The sequence below is a fragment of the Strigops habroptila genome, chromosome 1, assembly GCF_004027225.2.
Source record: "Strigops habroptila isolate Jane chromosome 1, bStrHab1.2.pri, whole genome shotgun sequence".
Taxonomy (NCBI): domain Eukaryota; kingdom Metazoa; phylum Chordata; class Aves; order Psittaciformes; family Psittacidae; genus Strigops; species Strigops habroptila.
In genome coordinates this window covers 123474658-123496267 of record NC_044277.2, presented here as the reverse complement: position 1 = coordinate 123496267, position 21610 = coordinate 123474658, and the positions used below count along the sequence as shown (strand labels likewise).

The 21610-nt window shown below is 38.6% G+C and overlaps 1 protein-coding gene across 2 annotated transcripts in view; it reads left to right on the top strand.

Annotated features, from left to right (window-relative positions):
* The window catches only part of SLC25A13 (solute carrier family 25 member 13), a 101110-nt gene that overhangs the window by 74773 nt on the left and 4727 nt on the right, over positions 1–21610 (top strand). For both annotated transcript variants that reach the window (XM_030488454.1, XM_030488444.2), the window contains 2 exons: positions 8732–8872; positions 20014–20152. In XM_030488454.1, coding sequence (XP_030344314.1) covers positions 8732–8872; positions 20014–20152 — 280 coding nt within the window. The remainder of the gene's footprint in view (positions 1–8731; positions 8873–20013; positions 20153–21610) is intronic.

Here is a 21610-nt window from a genome sequence, read left to right as displayed (position 1 = left end):
AATAAAACAGTTTCATGTTTAATTGAAAAAATTACATTGTGTGTCCGGAAGTAACGGGGAAAGAGATGCAAAGATGCAAAATAAAGAGTGATCATAAACCACATACAAAATACAAAGGGATACAGAGGGAGTATTATAGTGTGACTAAAAGAAATAGCTATATAATATGTTGCCCTGTCTGCATATAGTAATACAATTCTATAGGTAAATCAAAGGCTTTATTTTCAGCAAGAAAAGAGAAAACCATTTTGCTTTATTAACCTTTCTTTGTGCTCTCCCTCCCCTTTCCGAGTACACACAGTCCTTGCCTTCCCAGCTGCTCAGTGTGTGCTCACTGTTAGCTAGTTTAAATCATGTAGCACAGTACAATTACAGACCCTGTACAGATCTGCTTTTATTTAAATTGTCAAGACAATTTTAGGCATATTTCTGGAGACTTTATAGTAATCGTAATAAAGTTAAAACATATTGGACCTGCTTGGACAACCTCAACCCTGCTATGGAACATAAAAGTTAGATACGGTTAAGATGGAGTTCATCTAGAAAGTGCAAAATCCTGTCCAGAATTAATTTTTATAAAGGAATATGATGTGAAATTCCAGATAAATTGTGCCAAATAACTGATCCAGTACAAATAGTTTTATTGAGCTACTTACAACGTTTATGTTTCATAAAGTAATAAAGATAAGTCCACATCTGAGCTGCATTTTCTCTGTGGCATTGAAGTGGAGGTAGAGGGTGTATAGACTGCAATAACCACACTTCTTACATCTCTTGCAAAAATGCAGACATTTCTAAGTTGTAGGCTAAAGGAGACTGAAGGTGTCATTCTTGCTTTCATTATTCAGAAACCTGAATGTGCTAAAATTCTGTTCTGTTTGGCAAGGGAGGCTGAGCTGTAGGGAAAGTGAAACTGAGCATTATGTATGCCGGGGAAAAAAAAAATCTCTGCATGTATATCTGGAAAAAAAAAGAAAGTAAGTAACAACTGCTATCACACAGAAAAGTTTTGGTATAGTTTATTGAGATAGTTAAGTAATGATGGTCGTCTTGATGATTGATCATATTAGCTTTGAAAGCAAATGGCATACATCTCTTGAACACTTAACAGATTTATTCTCAGAGGTCTGTTCTCCCAGTTGTCAGGGAATCTAACTTCCATTACTTTCAAGGGGAGTTCTACCTGCATGCCCAACATTCACATTTCTTGTTTAAGGAAAAGTTTGAAAGCTCCTAATACATTTTTTCCTTGATGAAATATAAGACTATTTTCTTTCTACATAAAATTGATGTTGCTAAATAAATTAATTAGATTTAAAGTCTATTTAATATAATTAATATAATGTAACAGAATATACTATAATTAATTAGTCATTTTTAAAGTGTAGTTTTCTGAACCACTGTAATTGTAGCTATTTTTAGCATACTGAAAATAATTTAAACTAATTGTAAACTTTTGTTACAAAAATCAGAAGCTAGATCTGGCCTTAAATTTAACTTCACGTTTGCAAACCTGTAGTACTTCAACACTTCTCTGTTTTAATTGTCTCTGATTAATTTTCAGCTAATCTTCGGTTTAAGCCTTATAGTGAAGTTTTGGAAAGCAACATACAGTAACATGATAGCCCTTCCAAGAGGTTGTACCAAAGGGTGGGGAAGTTCCTGGTGTAGAGTTCCTGCTTTTCTTTGACCTCACCCCATATTTCCTTGCAGGTTTGGATGTTATAAAAAATAGTTTGCTGAAATTTTCACCAGTCATACCTGTTTAAACTGGCCCTTCCTGAAAGCAGTGAGGAGTTGTGCAGAACACGATTTCACTCTATTTTGAATTCTCCTTTTTAATTTTAATTTTTTCCAAAGGTATTCTCCCGTAACAAATTAGAGGTACTTTCCCCTTTTGCTTCCTTTTCCTTTCCCTTCTCCCCTGAAAAATAAGAGAGAGATCGAGGGGTGGGAGGGACTTTTTCAAACTGTAAAGCAAAGCAAGGGTGAATATGTTTAGGTTGATATGTTTCTGATTGAAGAACTGAACAATTCTGAACTCTGAAAAAGCCCATTTTTTTCCCAACAAACATACTTAATATTCTTTCCACTTGAAATGTATTCTTTGTTTTCCCTGTTGTATTAGAAATAACGACTGCAAAATTTTATATGACCATACATTACAGTATAAAACATATATTTGTTTTGATAATGATATTTTGTTACACATCCCTTTCTCCTATTACCCCTTCTTTTACTGGCAGTAAAGTATTTTAGTGTTTACCAGTGCAGGTTAAAAAAACCCCGAAAAACAAAGCCTCAAACTCAAATCAGGAATTACAATCTAGCTTTCTGTGAGAAAAGGGAAGATATTTATGATGTCACAGTAATTTATGATGTGATCAAGAAATAATGGGCCACAGTTTTAATACAGCTACCATGCCTTAAGACTTGAAAGGTCTGTAAATCATTAAATGATTCTACAACTAGTCAAAATAGACAAGTAGAGCAGACAGAGCCAAACGTTAACATATTTGACAGGTCTGTAACTTAATTGCTTTTATAATGCCAATCAAGTAGGCTCCACTTTGATTTTTTGGCTAGGCTTCTGAGAACTGAATTACCTTTAACGTGGAAAATATGAAATCCACAGGTTTTTTCCCACTGCAGAGTTGGTCAGTGCTTATAACTGACCATACTGCTGTTTGTTTCTGTTTAGCCAGGTCATTAATATACCATTTCAGGACAATCATCACAACTTGTATGTGAGTCTTGGAAATCTGTTTGAAGCAGTAGCAGGAATGTACTTCTGTTCAGACTAATTGCAATTCCATTTGTGAGCACTTCTACATGAGCGTTTGAAGGAGCTTGCTTTACATTTTATTTACACTTGGATGTTAACAAGGCTCTGTGATTCTAGCAGCATTCGCTGCCCAAAGTAAAACCTTAGCCAGACCAAGAGAAGCCTGTCCTCGGAAGGCAAGAAAGATTAGCTGGAGAAAAACACAGTTCTGCCTGAGCAAGATGAAAGCTGTTTCTATGCTAGCCTAGTCAGGGTAGTGAAAAGCAGATTATTGAGGGCTCAGGAAATCTCCTCGTGATCTGAAGAAAAGGTATTTACTATATGAACTCACATTGCTAAAGAGCATTATCAGAATCCTGTATTGATAGGAACACAGACGGGAGGACACAAAATAGCATGAAATGGCTTGTCTGGATTTTTGAAGCTTGGCCTTATTGGGGAAAAAAGGTAACATAGAACCACGCTTTTGAGAACCCAGTGTGCTTTGCCCTTGACGTGCAGCACCACGTAATTGAGGTTGTCACCTTTGGAATCTGTAGGAAGAACAGTCACTTTGGACAGATGTCTGTTACTTGGTAGCTCTTTTGGTAACAGCAGCTCAACATAATTCATCTAATGCTCTTGAGATCTTTTGCCGTACAAACATCAAGACTTTCAGAGGTAGTTTGAAGCACTGCAGTCACACTCCATAAATCTGGCTTCTAAGCCTTGTTCTGTTGTAGAGTTAGTATGTGATTTTGTGGTAAATCACTGAATAGTCCTATGTGTAACTTGCCCTTTATTATACAATGAGGATGGTAATTCTTCTATTCTTGCATTTTTAGTTTAGGGTTTTTTTTTTATGACAGGGAACAATATTTTGTGTCTGCACAATGCTTAGCACTTCAGGAACCTTGACTTTAATTAGGATTAATGGATGCTAGCAAATGTGCAGGAAAACAAGCTGCATCTGGCAACTGGCAAGGAGTAAAGGCCTGGGACAGTGTATACGATATTCAGTATGACTGAATGTGATAAAGAATTGACCAAAAATTTTGAAACTTGCACCTGCTTGTCTTTTTGTAAATTGAATGAGTAGCCATGACATTGTGGACAATTTCTTTTGCAGAGGTTGATTTTGGATAATTGTATAATATGTTGCTTATGTACTTTTTCTGTAATATGTTGCTTATGTATTTTATGTAATTTTTATGTATTGTTGCCATAATTGCTATTCCTGGGTGATATTGTTGGGAAACATTAACACTCTAACAGCAGTAGTAATCCTTTCTTCATCCATGAAACCTTAAAAGGTGATGTGTGACAAGTTGGATGGGGTGGAGAAGAAAGATCTAGGCTGACCCTAAATTCTCTTAGCTGAGAACAGGAAAAAGGCTATGATTTGAAGTAGGTAATAAGGTTAATAAAAAGCACAAGAACAGCTGATGGACAATAGTGGTGAAAGGAAAAGAATCTCGTACTCTCTTCTGGAATGGAAAACACAGAATTTTCTCCCTGAATTGCAAGCTGTATTCTTTTCAGAACCTACACTGAAGCTTTCAAATGGAGATGCAAAAGCCTTAGGAGAGCTGGGTCTGGCGTGCTCATTTCTTATCTAATTTCATAAGAGCACAAAATGTAGTTATGTTAAAAAGAACGGGAATTTTCATGTCTTAGTGTAATGAGGGGGGTGAAAATTTGTTTATTTTCCAGTAAAGTTTGTTACAAAATTATTTGAACACATAAAGAAAGAGAAAACATTCTGACTTCTTAAACTGGAATGTTGTTAAGTGGTTGTTATTAAAGCAGGGGTTTGTTCACTACACAGTGGGTTTTATTTCCCCATGGACAAAAAAAAAAAAAAAAGCCACCTCAGTGATTTCTACTTCTCCCTCCCGTTCAGTAAAGTAGGAAATTAGGAGACATGTGATAGTACTGTATTACTGTACAAGACTATACTGCCATCGAGAGGTGTTGGGTGATATCATACCAAGTGCAGAGTTGAAGAACTGCAAAAATGAGGAAAAAAAGCCAAACAACGCAGCTTGTTTTTAGAAATTCGTGCGTGGGGGTGTATTGTCAGCTGTTCATTTGTTAAAGCACATTGAACTCTTGTAGGCATGCAGGTTTCTAGCTGTTTGTCTATGAGGAGTTTTTGGGTGACAGAGGTATTTCCCATTTATTTTCTTGCTTTATATCAAACAAGGCCATAAGTGCTTGTGATTAGGTCAAATGTTAAATTCTTTCAGAATCATATAGGCCCTTTGTGGGCCCTTACAAATAATTATCTCTGCAGTACCTCTAGGTATCTACTTCTATAAATAGCTCAAAATTGCAGTTTTTATTTTAATCGCATGATAATAACTGAAAAGTAATAGATTGGCTTTTACAGCCAGATCATTTGTTTCTTTAAAAAATGATTGGAAGAGATGATAAGGGATTTAGAGTTGAGGGTATTTGGGTTTGTAACTAAAGTATAGAAAAATTGGTGTTACTGGAAACTATCTATATTAAACAGTTGACGAAGTTGATTTTTGTGACACTTAGTGGAGCAATTCATTAAGCTTGAGCAGCCTGAACTTAAACTGTGTTTATTCTGGCCAAAAAAAGTAGTTTTTAAATTCTGACCTTTGGGAGCACATTTCAGAATTCTAAAATGAGATACACTTTCAGCTGCAAAAGTCAGCTTTTGGCCAAACAGAATGAATGAGCAGGATGGCATGATGTGCTGATGATGCTTTGTTGTTTTTTTCAGTAACATTTATACCAGCACCTTGAATAGACTGGAAAAAAAAAAATAGGTTGATGAGATTTCTTTCATTGCATTCACTATGCAAATACTCAGAAAGAAGACAGAAGCAATGCTGTTGTGATTCAAGCTACCGATTTGGAGATCAGGATATCTGGAGACTCTTACAAGTTGTGTGTGTTTGAGCTAAGGGGATGCACGCACTGGGCATACAATTAACCCCTTTACCTCAAATCCCCTTCTTGTAAAACCAGAGTCATTGTACTTTCCTCACAGGACGACTGGGAGGAAATACCATTAATATTTATGAGACAGTTGCATACTATGATGATGAATAACACGATAGGAGTTACCAGTACCAGATAAGCAAGAAATCATTTCATTAGAGAGTACAGTAGCCATGTCTGGTTTGCTTCCTCTCCCATTTTAGGAGTAAGGAGCTGCAGTTACCAGCATAGATGGTTAAATAACAGAGTGATAAAAGCTCCCCACCAGACAACTATACTTGTTACTGCTAGAACTGCCTCTGCACAGGCTGATAAAGCAGCTTTCCTATCCATCACAAAGCAGGCAGGTGGTAGAAACCCTCCTACCGAGACCCTCTGTCAGGTATTGTCTGGCTTATCGCTTTCAGTTATTCACAATTTGATTTTTGGAGTGTATCTTGGATCAAATTCAAAGGAGGGAGTTCTGCAGTAATACCTGGACAGTTCTGTGGAAAGACTTCATTGGAAATTTCCAATGTCTTTCTTCAAAACTGCTTTGTGGGCAGCAAAACTGGCTGTCTTTCTAGTAATGCCTGGTGCACGCAGGTCTCAAGTGTTTTAAAAATTAGAAATGCAGCAAACTTGATCGTATAAAGTAGGTAAATAATAGCATCCCCATTTTTCAAACAGCGAGCTGAAGCAGAGGAAGTCTTGTGTGACTTACCCAGCGCCACGAACACCTGATAGTGCAAGTGTTGGTGTAGCCAGGTTGGATATGCAATCATACACATTTATATGTGCTAGCACCTGAAGTACTGTTTGAATTCAGAAATTATTTGCCTTTATTCTCCTTTAAAATCAGATAGATGTTTCTATTTCCGTTCTTTAAATATGGCATTCACTTAAACATTTTTATAGATTTAAATGTTAAAAAACATTTTTATAGATTTTTAAATTGCTCAGTGTTCTGGTGCATTAATATTAATAATAGTAACAGTAATAATAATACATTAAACTTAATTTTGTTGTCATCTTTTAAATTTTAATATGGTTTTCCTGTAGTGAAAATTAAAGGAACACTTCCCATGGAGTCATGGCACAATGAACTGCAAGAATATCATACTGAGGAAAAGTAGTTTATTTGTTCTACCATAGATCAGTTGGTAGTAGCTTGTAAGTAGTGTGTTTCAGAGGAGTGCTGTGGTATAGCAAACTTGCAAATGAACATTATTACCTGCCATTGGGATTTTTTCCTTTTAAGAGGAAAATATGTGTGATGGCATGTGTGAATGCTTAATATTTGTATTACATAGAGCAAAATGTTTAGTACATAGGAATTTGTAATTCACCATAAGGACAAGCGAAAGAAACAATTCTTTATTTTGAACACTCACTTACTTAATATGTTTCAGTTTAAGTGCAAAACTAAAGTCAGCATACGTGCCAAATAATTTATCAGTCTAATTTCTGATGGCAACAAGAATAGCAGTTTTATACGTACCAGGATTCTGGTTTGGTAAAAGCAGTTAAATTAAATTATGCCAATTTGAAAGTCAAAACCAGTTGAGTTACACAAGAGCATGCTTTTTCTGGTCAAAATAGGAAACATTTGGGATATTTTGGGGGTTATGTAAAGACTTTAATTTGTAACCACACTGTATATGCTCAGTCTAAGTGGTAGACAAGAATAGTTGTTCGTGCGATTTGCCATTTCTTCAGCACATTATTTAAACCATATTACTGCACATATTTTTTATTTTGAATGATAATCTCAGCTATGATTAATTCTTTGAACATTTGGATAATTTAAAAAAGATGTGCACATAGTGTTTACATGCTAGACATGGCTAGATGCAAGTGCTTTTATATGCAGCTCATTTCATTTTAGTCATTACCTTCTAGAAAAAAAAAAGCATTGTTTTTTGGTGATGAGGGTAAGGGTTGCCCTTTGAATAGTTTGTGTGATTTCAGAACCTGGAGAAGGGCATAGCTGTTGGGCCACATAATTAAGAAATTAAGAGAAGTTAGAATGACACTCTGTTGAATTTGGGCCAGATGAGATTTGAGTGAGTATGTTTTGAATACACTTAGGTATTGATGTTACGTAAGTGTAACTTCATGTTACCTTTTTTGACTTGTTTCAAATTTTTAACTTGGGATCTGTCAATGGAGCAGAAAGATTATGTCCCACCTTACATATTGTGAATGAGATGAACTTTATGGGAACTAGTGGGGAGTCTGAAATGCTTGCCACTGTTGTGTTTTAAATCTAGCTTTCAAAATCAGTTGAGTGATGTCTTCGCAACAAACGGAGACTGACACATTAACAACATTTAGTGGTTCTTGGGTTCTCGATTAATAGAATCCTTCAGTCTGCAGATCTTCTTTTCTTTATTATCTGGTGCACAAATAATGATGTGGAGCTTGGACTCTTGAATCAAACAGCATTTAATGGTACTGAAACTGGTAGTTCAGTTGGGTTTTTGAAAAGGCACAGTATATCTGTAGTTCTGGTCTTTGGAATCTATGTGTTCTTTGTTTTATGAACTCATGCCAAAATTGAAAAAGCTTCTGCCAGACTTTTGCTCTTCAATAGTATGTTTTCACTTTCTATGTACTGGCATGCAGTACATTCTTTACTTAGTTACTAATTTTTCCTTTCACTTCATTACTTGCTTTACACTGTTCTTGGCTTGTCAGTATTGCATAACTTCATCTTGGTGAACATATTCTTGCAGCAAGAGTTGACCTGGTGTCTGTCTTATGTACTGCAGTGTCCTGCAGTGGCTAACCTGCTTTCCTCTCTGTTTTCCCTGACCACTCATCTCATGGGGGGGTATGTTTCTTACCTTGTGAACTGCAGTTTATCAACTACTAAAATACTAAAACTCTTGTCTGCTAATAGCTTAACCAACTACAGCAGGATTAAAAATGTCTTCTCTTAAATGTAACAGGATGTAGGCTGCAAATAATGTCACACATTAATGTATTGCTTTCCACTTCTAATTTCAGGCTGGAGGTTCTCAAGTGATCTTTACCAATCCACTGGAAATTGTCAAGATTCGATTACAGGTAGCTGGAGAAATTACTACTGGTCCACGAGTTAGCGCCCTCAGTGTATTACGGGACTTAGGCTTCTTTGGTCTCTACAAGGTATGGATTTTTTATATATACATTAATTAAAAGCCAATTATGAATATTTCAAATCAAAATATCATTTCATTTTTCTCACAAACTTTCATAGGTGGACATATTTGTACTTCAAAAAAAAAATCTGCCTTGTTATATCTTCATTTTTCATTTTTAACTGAGGGAAGAAACTGCCTTGTGTTTTTGAGCATGTGATTTTTGTGAGTCTTACTAAGATTTTCTTTCTCACTTCAGCAGGTCTAAGTATTGTTCACTGAGGATTAGTTTGTGATTTCTGATATTCTCCCTGGTGTAAAAATAAACTTATTTTCATCTGTTTCATGATACAGAGCTTACAGTTTTGGAGCTGTGCTTTTGCTCTTCTGTGTTTGATTCAGCAGTTTTCCCAGATGTCATTGTTAATTTGGTGATGGGAATTAATTGCAGCCAGTAATAGTGAAGAAATACAGACAGTGGGAGCCCCACATAAAAATAAACTCCTAAAGCAAGCTGCTTCTTGTTACTTTAGAAGAATATTGCCACAAATAAATATCAGAAAAACCTGCTTTTATGAGTGTATACTACAAACTCCACAGTTCTGCTTTCTACATTACTGTCCTCACATAGATACATAAATATGTAGAAATAAAGTTAGGTTTAATGATTGCAGCAGGAGGATTAGAAACATCTTGTTTAATAGGATGTATGCTGCAGATAATCTAAAGGATTAACATACTGCCTTATACTTTGAGATGAAGGAGATGAGTTACAGGGGAGTATGAAAGGTCTTGGAGTACTCTGAATAGCCATTACACACAGTATTGAAACAAAAACTATAATAAATGCCATATAGTGCGGAGCACCAGGTGGTGTTTCTCTAGATTCTGCAACCTACTTCTCAGGAGAAAGCTTTCACATCACTTGTTTGTCCCAGTATTTCCAGTGCGGCAGGCAGTATTCCTCTGTTTCTTATTTACAGCATCTGTAAATTGAAGATGCTTCAAAATAAGCTCCATCCCCCTCCTCCACAATATTTAAATTCCATCTCCATTTTTAAGCATCGAATCCTTTTGAAATGTTCTGTTAACATTACAAAGAGGAAGCCTGCCCACGAGTAGATGCATGTATGTTTTGGCCTGGAGAGAAGTTGCAGGTCTGAATAGGATTTAATGAGGAGTTGTTTTACCCTTTAAATTGACTTGCTAATTTTTTAGGTGTTTTACTGAAGCTGATGCTATTGTGTAAACTCCTGGTGAATGGCATTATGGTGTTGATCAGGTCAACATTTACAACTGAAAACATGGATATGGTAAACAATCAGCATCCCTGAGGCTGTGCAGGAATGGAGGGCAGCTACTGATTTTTACTTGGGCTAGTAAAAATAAAACATAAAACGAGAAAGCTTGATGAACTAGTTTACTAAAGTTAGCATTTTTTAGATCCGCCCCCCCCCCCCCCCCCCGAATACCTGCCCATGGTGGCTGAGCAGAGTTTGCTACATTTTTCCATTTTTAAATGGTATTCATGTCTTGGGTTGTATTATGAATAATTTCTGTTTTTTAGAGTAGATACTTGGTGAATATTTGTAAGGAGTACAGCTGAACAGGAGCTGGTTACAGCAGTGTGTTGCATTGATACAGGCAGTTATTTAACCACAAGCTACACAGTTTGGTTGGTTCATTCATTAAGTCCATTTACCTCCACAAGAAAAGCCATGGAAGGGTTTTGTTTTGGTTTTACTCTTCTGTTGTATCTGTGACTTTCTCACCCCTCCGCCCTGCTCCTTGTGTTCATGTCCTTTTGTATGTCCAATTTGGATTCATTGCCTACAAAAACTTGACTGATTTGACAAAACTAGAGAATTTAACCTGGCAGTCACAGCCATCCCAACACTGTGCCCAATTGCACCTTAGTCACAGATTGCTCTATCATTGGTCAGGTTTGTGCTGTTGTCCACTAAACACTTTGGCACTGTAGCAAAAAACCACAATGGCAATCCTATTGCCCCCTATCCCGTATGCCAGCGAGAGTTGGTGCAGTCATATAATGATTTGGAACAAGAAACTCATTAAAACTAAACCCTTCTCTTCTTTATGGCTTAGTTTATTTTGAACTCACTCTGTAGCTCCTCAGGATGGTTGTACCCAGGCAAATAGAGGGGTGGCTTCATAGCATGGCGAACCCATCAGTCTGTGTCAGAGGAGTTTTATGCTCCCTTAAGGTGCTTGTGGAGCAGCAGTGTTATGGCAAAGACAGTTCTCTCCTGAATACTTGTGATGAAGTTAGTGGTGCTGGTAAGGCTAGGCAGGGATGAATAACTCATTTTGTCAAAGTCACTAGCCCTAGTAAATGCTGCCCAGAGAAATCAATGGTCTAAAATGAAGTTCAGGCAAAACTAGATATGATAGATGCTACCGTCTCTCCTGGTGCTTCTAGTAAATTAAGTGAGCATAATGATCAAGTGAATATCAAATAATAATTAATGTTCTACTAATGAGAACTGAAATATCGTGGTACATTGGAATGCTTTTACTCATAATGAGTCATAGCTTTAAAACTATAAAACAGGAATGAGGATTTTGTGTCTTATCTCAGTACTTTTCATGCTGTTCACTCTTAACATGAACAACTGTCATTTGCATCTTTAATCTTTGTTTTAGCTTTGTCTTTCGTGTCTCAGGACACAGGCTTTGTCTCTCAAGCCCTGAATGTGCTTGTTGTAGTAGATCAAAGTAAGACCGCGTACATGCTGCTGCATAAGAACAAGAATAGATACTTGTTTTAGAAAACAGTTTTATTTGTGAATCTTGGCATTTATAGGCTTAATGGTTCTTCATGTAAGTATTCCAGCTGTTTAAACACTGGTCTATCTTAGCCATGATTTGGACCAACTGATTAATTTTCTTTTGCAAGTGTTGAAAGCAAAATTCTAGACATTTCAATTCAGTAATTTTCATTTGAAATAAATGGATGCCTTTCCCTCCTCCCCCCAAGTTTTCCTTAAAGAAATTGTTAAAAACCCCAAAATTTAAATGCATATTTCATTTCATAGTTGGTAACAAAATTTTCTGTTTTCTTTTTTTCTGTTTGGCATGGCCTGATTTATTTATTTTTTTTCTTTCGTGGTCAAAAGAAAGCGAAACCAACAAAAATTAACTACTCCATCAGTTTTTCTTCAAGACCATAATGTTCCTTCTTTTTCACTTGACTTCTTAGAAATCCTTGTAAAACTGCTCTAAGGGTTGACTGCAGTTTTGTATAGCTGTTTCCACCAATGACCAGCCAAATAATTCACTTCTGATGACTGGGTTAATGGATATTGAGTGTCTGTAGTGCTGTCCTTGGAAAAGGTGAAGATGGCCACTGTCTAGATGAGGCTGAGTAGGGCACGATAGTATGAGAAGCTGTACAGAGGGACAGGATCTTCTGTTGCTTACAGAATTTCCCTAAAGATCTTGCTTTGAGATGGGAAGAAAAGGGATTCCCTCAACATAATGGTTGAGCAAAGATCAATGATTTGTCTGTACTGCCAGCAGTGGAGAAAATAGCATTATTATAAAGATAGAATCAATGGAGGGATATCACATATTTAACAGTAAGATGGAGCCCAGAAGATGTAATGTTAACTTGTAACTAATATTAGCATAATAATAATTTTCTAAAATACAGGTATTTTTAAGCAGTTGGTTTTTGTAATGAATGAGAACATCATCAGTCAGTCTGCAAGCTCATAGTAGGGCTGAAGTGTTGCACTTACTTGCTCATCAATGTGAGTTTACTCCTACATTGGTAAGTTACAAACCTCTTAAATCAGGATTAGTCATCCAGTCTGTGGCACACTGGCTTTTCTGTTTCTCTCACTCTGCTTTTGTGTTGTTTCACTTACAGCGTTGCAAGGACTGCAGTGTAAATTCTCTTTCCACAGTTCAGAAATAAATCATCTTGAAGGGTGTTCTTAGCACTATAGATCAAGCCGGCATGTTCTGCTTAGTTCCTATGAATCTTTTATGCTGAAATTCAGGTGAAAATCTGCAAGTAGTCAGCGAGGAAGAATGCATTTTCATTAATTATAACTGCAGCCAGAAGATGCAAAGAATTGCATATGTCGATCTTCATGAGGCAAATTCCAGCATGTCTTAACAAGGTCCACTGCTTGTTCAAGTTCTTATATTTTGTATTAATTTCTACTTATGAAGCACTTTCTGTGGGTTTTAAAATAAAATGCTCCCACAGCCCTACGTAGGTAATTTCACTGTTCCTGTCTTGCATTAACAGAGAAAACCAAGGCACAGACAAATAAATCTTATGTATGTCTCATGTCAACAAATTAACAAAGGAAATGCTATGTAAACCTTTTTTGCATCTAGCTGAGTGAATCTTTTATTTATTATGGTCATAATTATCCCAGCATTCTAGTCCAAATGAATAGCTATTTGAGGATCACTGAGGAGCTGGGTTGCATAATTTTGATGCCCCTCTGAATTACTGAGATTAATATTAATTTGGGTCATTCATTGGTATGTTAACGTGGTGCTCTAACTGTGCTAGTGATATGAAACAATTCACAGTATTACTCTGCCAAGATCTCCGCTCTGTGTTCCACTCTACTTGCAGACCCAATGCTAGAACCAGAATAATTTGTGTTGAAAGCCAGTCTGGAGGTCATTTCAGCAGCCCGACCCAGTATTTGACCACCTTCGTGGTTTAAAACGAACAAAACCGAAAAGCCCTCACCCTTTTTCTAATGCCTAATTGGAATTGGCCCTGCTTTCTGGCCACTCAGCCTCAGCCTGTATTGCTGCATGGGGCTATTGCAGTCCAGATGCAGCACTTTGCATTATCTGATTTGAATTTAATGATGTTCTTGTCGGCCTCTTTCTCCATCCTGTGAAGGTGTCTCTGAATAGCAGCCCTGCTCTATAGCACGCTAGCTACTCCCCCAATGCAGTATCATCCGCTAATCTGAGAGTGCAGCTCATGTTCCATCTGAAAATCCTTTCTCATGGTCAAGGTGTTTCTATCCCGTCATCCACAAGTCTGGCAAACGGGTTGGTCAGCCATGATTTGGTAAATCCATATTGGTTGTTCTTACCTATCTCTTGCCTTCCATATGCTTGGAAATGGCTTCCAGGAGCATTTGTTCTGTAAAGCTCCTAGGGACAGAGATGTGCCCAAACTGCTCGTAGTTCCCAGATCTTCCTTCTTGCTCTTCTTCAAGAGAGGTGTGATGTTTTTCTTTTTCCAACAGTCATCAGAACCCCCTTGACTGACTTGACCTTTTGAAGGTAATAACAGCCTCACAATGACATCAACCAGCTATCTCGGCGCCATTGGAGGTGTCTGTTCTGCTCTCATGGATTGTCTATGTGCACATGGCTTAAGTGCTCTGCCTGTAGGTAATGTTGTGCTTCTTCAGACTTTTCTGGTAAGCTCATGGAGCTGAGAGGCCTGAGGGCAAATTTTACTAGTAAAAAGCAAGGAAAAAGTGATTTCCTGCCCCCATGGAGCAACAGCCTCACAATTTATTTAGTTGTCCTTTTGCTGCTCATGTGCTCACAGAAGCCCTATTACTTCCCCTTTACATCCCTTACTAGATTAAACTCCAGCTGACCCTAGGCTTTTCTGACTTAATTGCTGTATGCCCAGGCAGTGGTTCTGTATTTCTCTTGGATAGCCCATACCCACCTCTGCTTGCTTTTTACTTTCTGCATTTGAGCTCAATCATGAGTTCCCTGTTCATCCATGCTGGCCTCCTGACATGGTTGCTCAGCCTTCTGCACAGTGGAATGGATCATCCTAGTCTTTGAGGAGACTGTCCTTGAAGATCAGTGTTATCTTGGTGTACCTCTGCATCTCAAAGAGTATTTATTTAGGTGAAAATTGCTATCACAGTGCATAGAGGTGCAGGTGAGATAATTTTGATCTCATCTCCTTCTCTTCCTTCCCCACCAAAGAGCTAAAGACCCCTTTCTGGAGAAGGGTCACACTAAGTACAACAATTTAAAGTCAAAGCTTCCTCCCAGGCTCACTGTCCCTTCACTGGGTGTTCAGATACTGGCAATTCTGTAAAGATCTGCAGTTTAGAAATAAAATACATGTTAATTCCAGCAATAAAAAGATTCGACACATACAGCTCGTTGAGCTAACTACTGGCTTGAACCCCTGTAGTTCTTTAAATCTAGAAAGCGAATATTTTTTTCTGCCTTTGTCTAAAATTCTGAACTACTTGTGTAAATAAGTATTTTAAAACATTGTACTTCTCAAACCCAGCTGCTCCTTTGGGGAGGCACATAACAGCACTTCTGCAGAAGGAATTTGTTTCCTCTATTTGTCGTCTTTCTGCCCGTAATTGTTGCTGTGAAAGCACCAGGGCATGGAAGCTTACGACTAGTAAATTCTTCTTTAGCTATATATGTTCTGTAGATGACAGCTATTCTTAAAAATAGAGAGACAACATATCCCAGTCAGGGAAAATATAATTTAACCTAATGCAAAATGTCATTTGTGTTGGCAGAAATGGGAAAAGATACATTTCTGGTTTTCAGTATTTTTAATATGTTTCATTTAGTTTCTGGTCACAGTTGAATATTGAAGTAATTGTACACGATAAGCTAATATACTTTCCGTCTCCTGCCTGTCTTACAGAGTAATATGCATAAAGTCCCGTTAAAGACAGTTGAATTTATATTCTCTTGGTTTCAAAAGACATCTTTAAAGTGCTCATATAAATACACACTCTAAGTACACCTACTTATTTTGTACCTCATAGAAACTCATATCCATATAATATCTGCCATAAAGTGTTTAATAAAATGTTAATCCTTCTATTAACATTCATTCTGAATAGTGCTTTACAGTATAACAGACAGTGCCACAGCATAATTTTGCACAACAAAGTTGTTCTGTGATTCCAAGAAGATGGTAAATAATACATTAGTATGTGATTCTTCAAGGAAAGGGTATGTTGGCTGTGGTAACGTTTAAGATTATAATCACTAGAAGGTATTTAGCACAGATTTGTGCTGTGGCTGATACTGCCAACACAGTCTGCATTTCCAAAACTAGTGGAAAAGGTTCCAAAAGTCTCTTCATTTATTTGACAGCTTCATAAATGGGCTTCTGGTGTGTTGACCTGAAACGTGTAATCTCTGGTGACAGGATGTGTACCAAGCTTTGATAACAGCTGAGGTATTTCACCTCTTGAAGTTGTGGGTTTACAGCAGGATGATAAACATAGGAAACGCAGTAGTAAAAGGTTTGGGTTGCATTAATTTGCATCCACCATGAGTATTTGTGACTGTTCTCATAGGTGAGAACCTGCTCTTCAGAAATATTCTTTGAAAATCACCAAAAAAAAAAAAAGTGCCCTTCCAACTAAGAAGTGCAGTATTTTTTGTCTGCACACTGAGTTTGAATTGCTGGCACAGCATTTGAAATCGGGCAGTTTATTCCTCTAACTTGATGTGCTAAATCAGTTTAATATTTTGGTTGGTATAAATATAAGTGAATAAAACCCTATAGCAGCTTTTAAGGCAATGTCATTTTACAGTATAAAAAATTACAGCCCTTGAAAGCAAATGCCGATAATATTTGACTGACTGTTACAAAACCTGTTAGGTGCTGTTAGGGCTCCGATTCCAAAGGGTTGAGTCTGTAGTAAAACCCAAGAAGAATGCAAAATGATCAAGAAATGACATGCTGCCTATTGTTTGTAGCTATAGGATCAAAATAACAATTATACATGCCAAATAAATTCTAAACCTGTAAAGGAGAAAAAGAGGGGGTGGCTGTAAGTACAGGTGCCAGAAGCATTAAATAACCCTCTCAGACAAGGTGCACCACTGTTGTCTTGAATGCTGCTAGGTCCCCCCAGTCTGGCATTTTTCCCCCTGCACTAGACAATGTGCATTCACTGCAGGAGACTAGGTTAAGCCTGCGTCTCCCAGACCTGCCGGCTCCTTCTGCCCAACCCGACACAGAGGTGCCTTTGTCAGTATAATTACCCTCCCCTTGTAGTAGAAATAGTTTGTTTAGAGCCTTATTTGCAGGTAGAGCTGGTATAAGCAGGAATTAGCATGCTAAAGAACCTGCCCCAGCACTGACTTGGGCTTATTTATCAGAATCTTTGACAATCAGGGTTTTTTTTCCCTCCGTTGGTTTATTCAGTGAGATACTATCCGAGATTAAGAGCTTTAAGGTTATTAAAGAGATTGAAGATGGGAGCCAACCGGCTGTTGTGTGAGGGAGGCGCATGTCACGGTGTGTAGGATCTCCCAACAATTTCATGCCTGGCAGGTCTGCACCTTGGCTGCCAGAATAAACGCGGGGCGGATGATCCTTACAGCTTTCTGGGGACTGATTAAAACTCCTTTTGGCTTTCAGCACGTTGTCCACATCAAAAAGGTGCGAGAAGTAAAATAAATGTTTCTTTTGCTTTTCAAGATACTGTGGCCAATCTCCCTAAGCCTTCCTAATTGGCCTAGGCTGGTTGCGGATGATTAACTTGAAGTTAAATGAGGCCTGCTTTTAAACATGCTTTCCCAGACTTTAAACGGAACGATGGGGGGAAACTTTAGACTGTTGCGATGCTGGATGGGAGCCAAGCTGGGTTATTATTAAAGTGGATCCAAGTTTTGATCCAGGTTTTGTTTACACTGAGCCAACTAAGTTGATGGACATCCCTCCCTCTCCGTGTGCTTGAACCTATATTATTGGTGATATTAACAATATGCCATTTCTGCCCCATGAAAAAGAGCCTTTTAATGAAGGGGGAAGAATATTAGTAGCTTGGCTTGAGTTAAGAATTGCTTGCATTGGGAGTTTACTGATTTCTGCAAGTTATTTTAACTATGTTAAGATATTTCAGAGTATGAAAAAAATGCAGAGGAAAAAAAATGTGCACAGTGTTTAATGACAACATTGCAAAGAAAATAAAAGTAATGTGCCCTGAGGGCAAAGGCAGCGAGGAGATTTGCTCTGAGGAAAAGCATGCTCTAAAAATACATCTTTGAAGAAATCATGTTGGTCTGTGAATGTTTTGCTAGTGAGTTTCATTATTTTTCTGTGAGGTGAATACAGTGCAGACATTTGATCATTAAAAAGTTGGGGTTTTTTCATTCAGAACTTGGTAAAACCCTAGTCTTCTCTTTTTATGTGAAGATTAAAGGTGAACTGTAAAATGGGCTTCTGTTGGGCAGGAGAGGCCAGAATTCTTGTGTCTCTGGTGAATACAGAAGATTCACCTTTTGTGTGCCCTCAAGGTAAAGTGTATGGGCTTTGCAGGTAATTTTGAGAGGAGAATCCAGCCCAGCATCACGTCATCCTATGGCTGATAACCCTGTTTGGTGCAGGCACACAGCAGAGTGACTGCAACAGTAGCGCTTCGGGTTCCTTTATGGCATTTTCCTTAATATGTCTAGAAAGACATAATGAGAACCAGCGGCTGGCAGCATAAATCAGACAAATCTAGCAAAGCTACAAGGCAAAGGGTGTTAACAGGAGGAGTCATTAACCTCGAGCAGACTGTCAGGGGAAGCAGTCAGTTCTCCATCTGAAAACGTCAAGAAATAAGTTGGGAAGTGTGGTGGAGAGCAGCTGAGGTTGCAGCAGGGCAGGTTGTGCTCACCACGTTCGGTAACTGACTCTGTGACCCACAGAAAGTCTGACTGGAAGATCTAAAGGCTGGTTTTTGCTAAATCTGTATTTTCTCAGAGGCATTCTCTGCCTGCAAACTGTGCTTATTAGCATCTCCTGAGAACTGGCTGGCAGGACCTGGTTTTCCTGTCACATATCCTGCTCGCCCACCCCTGCCTTGCCTCGCTGAAAGGCAGCTTTGCAGTTTTTCTGACACCTTGCATCTCTTGTGTCTTTGCTTGATAACCAGCATCCAACTTGGCTCTATGTTTAAACTGGTATTATAGTACAAGCTAAGCTTACAGATATGTCCAGGCATATAATTAGATTTAATTGAATTCTGCGGCTATTAGCATGTCCCCTGTGAAATTTCTGGCACTGGGCCATGCCCCGGTAGACCTGTGCACAAGAAAAGTACAGTAACAAGGGCACCCCAGGAGGGCTCATGGATGAACCTCAAGCAGTTTCACCATGACTCCACCCTTGCTTCAGAGAGAAGAGGCTTAGACTCATTCATGAACCGTTTCTTTCTCAAGGTTGAAAGATTTTACCCATTTTCCAAAGCCACCTCCTGTTTGTGCCTTCCTGCTTGTCTCAGTCCTGGTGTGTTCAGGCTCTGGTGTCCTCTAGATCACCACATTGAGGAAGGACAGACTGCAAGTCCCTTCTTCTGTTGGACCGTGGATATTATTTGGTATTTTATTTTGGTTGACCTTCCCCAGTGGCTTTTTTGCTTTTCTCCCTGCTTGGAAAACAGCTGATTGTTTGCCACTACTCCAAAACTTCCCTTGCCTGTTTGCCACCTTCTTAGACTTGAGACCAGCTGTATTACTTGTAACTTCACTGGCTGTTTGTACCATCTAGACAAATTGATAGCAAGGCAAATTTAACAATAAGAGCTGAAACTTACTTGAAACAAACTGTATCCCAGATAACTTGTACTTTAAAAATCACAAGTAAATGATCCTGTTACTGTTCTATGAAAGAGTTAGTGTTATGGCCCTGCTCTCTCTTCCTTTCCCTCTTTCCTACAATACATGTTGCATTATCAGTTGAAATGTCTGAGTAAATGCATGGACAGGGCACTATTTTCCCTGAAGTATTTATAGTAAGTGGGAACGAGAGGGGACAGACCTCAATCTACTTCAGACACATCCTGAACGTCCACTACAGGTGCATGCCTACAGTGTCAGCTATTTAAAACTCTGCAAAGGTGTTACCAGAGTTTACTCTGACACATGACACGTTCTCTGTTACCAGCAAATAACTACAGTACTAGGGAGTGAGGGAGAACAAGTAGACAAGATAAATACAATGACAGAAATTACTGAACCAAGAAACAATACGCAGACTTTCCTCAGCAGGGTGAAATACATGGATCTCTCAAAATTTTCAGAGGAGAAATTGCTTTTTCTATAAGACCTTTGCAACAAAACAAAAAAAAAATTGCAATGTTGCTCTGTTCTCTGATGCTCATAATTTATAGTGTTAAATATAATCATTCTCAAAACTTGTTCTCTTTTTCAACACAGGGTGCGAAGGCATGTTTTTTGCGTGATATCCCGTTCTCTGCCATTTACTTCCCCTGTTATGCTCATTTGAAAGCTTCATTCGCAAATGAAGATGGGAGGGTTAGCCCTGGAAATCTGCTCCTGGCTGGATCAATAGCTGGTAAGTACCCAAATTTCTTTTTGCCTGGCACTGTATTGCATCTGCAGTGCAATAGTTATGGCAGTGAGAACTTTGAAAAGCACAGAACTGTGTACAACTGTACAACTGGTATTTTGCTCAAATAACAGAAAGCTGCCATGCTGTAGATTGAGCTGATGTTAAAAATATACTGTCAGATCCTGGTATAATCATAATGTTCAGGAGGCAAAAGAAAGGGAAAGATTTAAGTGCTGATGTTTTGTTATCATATATCATCATTCCTTATGAAGCTACTGTGCTGGGTTTGGCTATGTCTGACTGACAGGTAAAGTTTTTTTTCAAAAGATTTATAAATAAAATCATGGCATTTGTGAAATTCTTTATCATCAAAGGGATCTTGAATTTTGGTACATGGAGTCTAAAAGCCATGCTAGCAGTACAGCTCTCCGAGTACAATGACGTAATGTGACAAAATGATGACAATTACTTGCTACCTACAGTATCCCATGCAATTAGGTGGTTTCATGAGGATTTTACCCTTATAATTTTTTTTAAATACTAAAACAGAAAAGCTTGAAAACATTTCTGTTGTGCCATGGGTTGCTGATTCCTGGTGTACCCAGATGTGTCAAAGGTGCTGAATATGATCTTGAGCACTTACTTGGTTTAGTCTGCGACATAACGGATAGGAGAGCAAAATCATGCTTAACTTGTCACAGATGCATTTAACTTGAGTGCACCAGAGCCTAAGGGAAAAGACAGTGACACTCTTTGTAGCCTTTGCTTGTCTTTGTGTCTGCTGCATAGCTGCTTCCAGGCATGGCACCCAGCTTCTGCACCCAAAGGGGACCACCATTTGGTAGCTGCTTTCTGGAATGTGCAGCTTGAGAGTCCTGCTCCTGCTGTGTCCGCGGTTTTCCCCTCAGGAAGCAAATTGGCTTGAAAGGTTGTGCAGCGGGACCTTTGTGGGAGCGTGTAGCAAGCAGGAGGGCTCACGTCTCCAGGTATATCCATTGTGTTCTTCGGGGGCTGCTTGGTCTCTCCAAGCTGCAGCTGAGTTCTTCCTCCAGCGTGGCCCCTGGCAGGCTTCCGTGACCTGCCAGGTGAGGAAAATGATGGAGTGGCATGAATCCAGCACAGATAGGTGGTTGAGCTATGTATTCTCATTTGATTTTATGCTTGCTTCTCCCTGGGAAAACTGTTAGTGAGCAGGATTATACACAGGGCTGTCTTCTCTTGAGGAGTAGGGGCCTTTTGTAGCCAGTATCTGGGCTTAGAATAGAGCTAAGGTCAGTTAGCTTGTCTTGTTGAAGCTTAGAGCTCTATATTCAGTAGCTCATAGTCAGAGGAATTGACCTGGCACTAGGAAAACCAACTGTGTTCAAATGACTGGTGCTTAAAACTCCCTTGTCCTCTCCCCTCCCCCACCCCAAACCAGAGCCAGCCTCCAAGCCCCCAACAGGAGCTTAGAGCCAGCTT